Here is a 4980-nt window from a genome sequence, read left to right on the forward strand (position 1 = left end):
CCTTAAAATTAAAAAATTCTGTGATCGAAGATGGTGGATGAAATATATCCGACTGTGATATAGTTGGAAAAAGCAAATGTCATTTAATATCTATGATACTCGTGTTATAAAGATTTTCGATAGTACTGATTTCGATTCTGTAGTTAAAAATTCGAAATTAAAGATGACGGGCCCAATATGACGGACCTTTAACTAACATGAATTTCTTGGAAACAGAATATTTGTATTTTTTAACCATTTCGAGGTCGGTTAAACTCTTATATACTGAGTATTATGAAAAGCGGACCCCATAGTTTATGAAATATAAGCGGAGAGCAAAGGGTTACATCGTTAACTAATGAGGGTTCACGCGAATAGGAAAAAGTTATTTGTCCCGAATTATGAGAATAGAAAAACTAATTAGAACAAACATGGATTTCCAAAAAGAATTGATTGAATTCTAACAAACAGTGGTAACCTTGGCACTAGGCGGAAGCGCGGACGGCTCTCATTGGTCGGTTATCGGTGGCGACTAAAGAATTTCGGAAGTTACAGTTTTTTCTTGGGGTTTTTTCCGTAAGGCAAGAAACGACCAACGTCGTCCGTACCGGCATGTTGGATGCAGGACCTTGGTACTCGACATGTAACAATGTATATTACAAATGAAATCAAGCACGTTTATTAGAAAGAAATAGTATATAAGAAAACAATAATTACATCAATGATATTAATTGTATACTACTCGTTATTACTATTGTTTTATAATATTCGTCAATCGACGATTTACTATTTCGAAACTTATAATCGACTTAACATACTCTGCACAGGTCGTAGTTGATCAATTAAATCACGTCCATTAGGTTTACTGAAGAGCATGGTCAAGCATTTGGAAATAACGTCTTGGCATTTTGTTACAATCTTCAGCCTAAAAAACACAATTCAGAACAATTATAGGAAATACAATAAAGTTTATATTGATTTTCTAAAATATAAAGTAACATATTCCAGTAATAACTCGAAATCTCCGCTTTTTTTTTATTTGTAAGATATTAGCTTCAATAAGAAAGTATCTTTTGATAATTAACAAGTATTGAGATTTCGATGTCCAAGGTGATATTTTAGAATTATATAAGTGAGGTATAAATGATACAACTTACACCAAAAAAGATTGTATAAAAGTGAAAGGACCCTGCACGTTTGTTATGGAAATTTTAAGAACTTAAATCTTCAATTTTTAACGCCTTTAATATGTCATTAGTATTTATCCGTTTTTTTTAAATGCAATTTTATTTTGAAAATATAATGTTAAGATGAAAATTACCAATGAAAACAGCAGTGTTCAACCAGTTGACCACGTCCACATTATCCCTCGTCAGTCATTCAGTCTTAACCGCATTTAGCTACCAAGTAATTATTCATCTAACAAGGGAAGGGCGCGACGTTGGTCACACGGATTTTGAAGTCCTTTTGGGGTAGGAGAGTATTTGGTAGTGACAAACGATAGGCCAATCGGCAGGCCCCAACGCGTAGCCGCTTTCGAAAAAAAACCGGTTTGAAAAACGCAGCACTTCATATACCTGCACCGTTGCTAATGTTTTTGAGAAGACGGCGTAGCTCGGTGGCAGCGCTGGCAACTACCACCCCAGCGGCCAGGGTTCAATTCTCGACCATAAATAGATTTTTGCCGCCAAATTGATTAAAGAAAGAGTTATATTTTTAAATGTAAACGAAATATGCTTTCCTCTGTCGCTTTCGAAAAAACATTGTAAGTGCGACGACGTTGCATCCATAAAATGTGCGTGGTGTGAAAACAATTTATGTTTTTCATGCTTTTATTATAACTACCATCCGAATAGATGCAACGGCTGTTCAGAAAACAACAGTGATAGGGACTAATAAACAATAATTGTAAACCAAAATGCCCTGTGAATCTTTGTAACATTTTGTAATAAATCAGTGTTTGATAATGAAAAATAATAGTGTTCCAATCCACTCATTTCGTACGTAAATTGACAAAATTGTTGATAGATAAACATGGGCTGTCGGGTAGCAAAAAAAATGAATTCATAAAAAAAATGTATGTGTGGTCGGGAATAAAACCCTGGCCGGTCGCGTGGTAGTCGGGCACGTTAGCAACGTTCCAGATATATGAATAGTGCTGCATTTTTCAAACCGATTTTTTTCGAAAACGGCTACGCGTTGGGTCCTGCCGATTGACCTATCGTTTATCACTATCAAGTACTCTCCTACCCCAAAAAGACTTTAAAATCCGTGTGACGAACGTCGCGCCCTCCCCTTGTAAGTTTTATTCATTGCATTTATGAACATTGTTCACATTAAAACGCTCGTCCGTCTAAGTAAACAGTAGTCCTTCCTCTGATGATATTATCGAATAAAAACAAACGATATCAAAATGTTTTTTTTTTTTATAATGGGTTATCTCGTAAAGTTAAGTTACAAAATTTCAGTTTTTTTTATTTTGTTACACCTACGACGTAGTTACGCGAATACTGACCACCTTTGATCTTTGATTAATGAACAAATTCATCAAATTGTAGTATAAAGTATAATCGGCGAAAACGGCAAAGCAGTGTTATATCCCAAAGCGGATCTACTCAAGTAAATGCAATCGGTAAATTCTTTTCGGCACATCGAACTTTTCGATTGACTCATGTAATTCCTGGAACGCTGAGTAGCAGGCCACGCGCTCATACTACATGCCAGCGCGAGGAATGAAGCAAGACCCTTTCTGCAAGATCATCAATATTGCGGTGCATTATCCCCAAAATTGAAGCTAATGCACCTACAGTATTCGGAACCAATAGGCAGTCTTTCGTGAATCCTGGCAACAGACGGAACTCCTCTAGGAGTCACCGTCTAAATCATCGAGTCTTGCTTGTTCGTCCGCTGGTAGTATTTTACGTGTCTTCGGATCCTTGTGACTAAGCCTTCCCACCCGAGGGCCAGGGAAGTCATCGCAGTGAACGTTCTATTAAATCTATCGCGAGTGTGACAACAGACGACGGTTTGCCACAGAAAGAACTCAGTGAAGTGCAATATCAACTCTTTCAACCGTATCAGTCATTGTAAGTCAATTTATCTTACCTGTAATAAATAATCAGTCTGTATACCTACACGTCGGTCTCATTCGTCGGCATTACATCCCCCACTTTCACAGAAAACAGATACGCCTAGCGTTAAATGGTAGCCCACAATTAGATATATCTACGCCCTAGCAGTTTCACTAGCTAAGGCCTAACAGCAGTACTGACCACGTGACAAAAGATAAAAAAGGTGCGGTCAACTAGATGCAGGCCGCTTCCGTGCGCGTTGTGCATACGAATAGTGATGTAGTTTCCAGTCACAAAAATTGTACAGTGTAGACAAGTATTTTTTTTCCTTTAGGTTAAGTTGTATTGAAACAGTATTCGATGAGTAAATAGAATATTGCGTCTATTCGAAATAATACAAAGAACGTGACTTTATTAGACAATGTACTCGGACGTAATAACAAATTATTTATAAAAAGACTGAATAACATCGTCTAAAACAAATGTATCGAACAGAACGTTCATGTAACACTCGTTCGCACGTTTTTTCCAATGAGTTGTTCTCTTCAATAACTTGAGGACACATTCCGAATTATTAACAATCACTTTGCTACTACTTTGGCAATGATTGAACCAAAACTGAATGATACATCCAACCCCCCAATTTTTATATAAATTTTACACCGGTAAACATTTTCATTAGGATTGTTGCTATTCACGATTTTTGTGATTAGAAACTCTCTTTAGTAGCCTTAAATTAGTAATAAAAAAAAGATGTATATCTTACCTGGAGAAGCTGGGCAATGTAGTAGAATTTGAAATGAAGTATTTCACAAGATTCGCCGTTGATTCAATTAAATGAAATTCATTACCCTCATTTAACCAAGCACGATTATTCCCCCCGATCATCCTGAAAGTAAAATGGGGAAAAATTATTTGATATTTCAAGAAGGAAAATAAACGGAGAGAATACTATGGGAATAATCTTTCGATTCAGCATAGCAATCAAATATTATTCCAGCTTTCAGGCGACTTGCGCATACGTCACTACGCCGTTGCTCCGCGTATAGCGTTATACGATGAACGAAAAATAGGTATTATATTCACGTTTTAGTCCCTCGAAATTTTAGTGATCTTTTCAATATACAGGCTGTCTCAACGAAAATGCGCACCTCCATTAATTCCGTTACTATTGAAGATGCGGGAAAAAGTTTTAGGCAAAAGTTGTATGGTTTCAAAGGGGTCGATTTTTCATCCAAATGATTTTTTTTTATATATTCATTTGATTTCAAGATACAGCACGTTACACATTTAAAAAAAATGGTACATCGTTTTCTGTTGCTTGTGATGTATTCTGAGTTATATTAACCCAGGGTCAACGCAAGAACATCTATAGCAATAAGGGAGGGTACGCAAAAAGAAAAGGAACACGTGGTAGAAAGCAATAGAATATAATTAATAAAATAAATGCTGATACAAAAGGAAAACAGAAAAGAAAAGAAACCAGAAGATAATAAGACTCGAAATATAATAACTCAAAATGTAATACGCAATATTACACTCGATGCGAAATAATAACAGTAGTATAAGTTGAGGGGTTCTGGACCAGGAGACCTGTAACCGACATATACCGACACTCCAGAGCCTTCGAAGGTGGGTGTCCGTGCTAAGTTGCCGTCGTGAGCTCTACGATTTCCGGAAGTGACGTCACCAAGACCCCTCGATTCCAAGAATTTTCGCTTGATTCCGGGAATTTTGCGTCACTTTCCGGGAATTTTGCGCTCGATTCCGGGAATTACGCACGATCGAGAACCTTCTAGAACATTCTAGAACCTTCTAGAACATTCTGGAAGCTTCGACGGTTCGTGTCCGTGCTAAGTCGGGAAGGTTCGCTCGCAGAGCCGGCGGTCCTCTCGCGCGACGTTTTGAGACAGCCCCTTGCCCCCCACCC

At 37.5% G+C, this 4980-nt stretch overlaps 1 protein-coding gene across 1 annotated transcript; it reads right to left on the minus strand.

Moving 5' to 3' along the window:
- Positions 1 to 635: 635 nt before the first annotated feature.
- On the minus strand, positions 636 to 3961 carry LOC112494618 (nuclear pore complex protein Nup154-like). Its single transcript, XM_025086872.1, has 2 exons — positions 3817 to 3961; positions 636 to 904 (listed from the first exon to the last, which is right to left on the minus strand). Exons 1-2 carry the CDS (start codon positions 3936 to 3938, stop codon positions 778 to 780), a joined length of 249 nt encoding a protein of 82 aa, XP_024942640.1. The 5' UTR covers positions 3939 to 3961; the 3' UTR covers positions 636 to 777.
- Between the last annotated feature and the right edge of the window lie 1019 nt (positions 3962 to 4980).

Source organism: Cephus cinctus, unplaced genomic scaffold (genome assembly GCF_000341935.2).
Source record: "Cephus cinctus unplaced genomic scaffold, Ccin1 Ccin1_scaffold0671, whole genome shotgun sequence".
NCBI lineage: Eukaryota > Metazoa > Arthropoda > Insecta > Hymenoptera > Cephidae > Cephus > Cephus cinctus.

What these genes read in the sequence shown, in the direction of transcription:
- LOC112494618 (XM_025086872.1), bottom strand. Translation starts at nt 3,938, where the DNA reads ATGATCGGGGGGAATAATCGTGCTTGGTTAAATGAGGGTAATGAATTT. An exon ending in ACATTGCCCAGCTTCTCCAG is followed by an intron (nt 905 to 3,816) that starts GTAAGATATACA and finishes TGTGTTTTTTAG; the next exon opens with GCTGAAGATTGTAACAAAAT.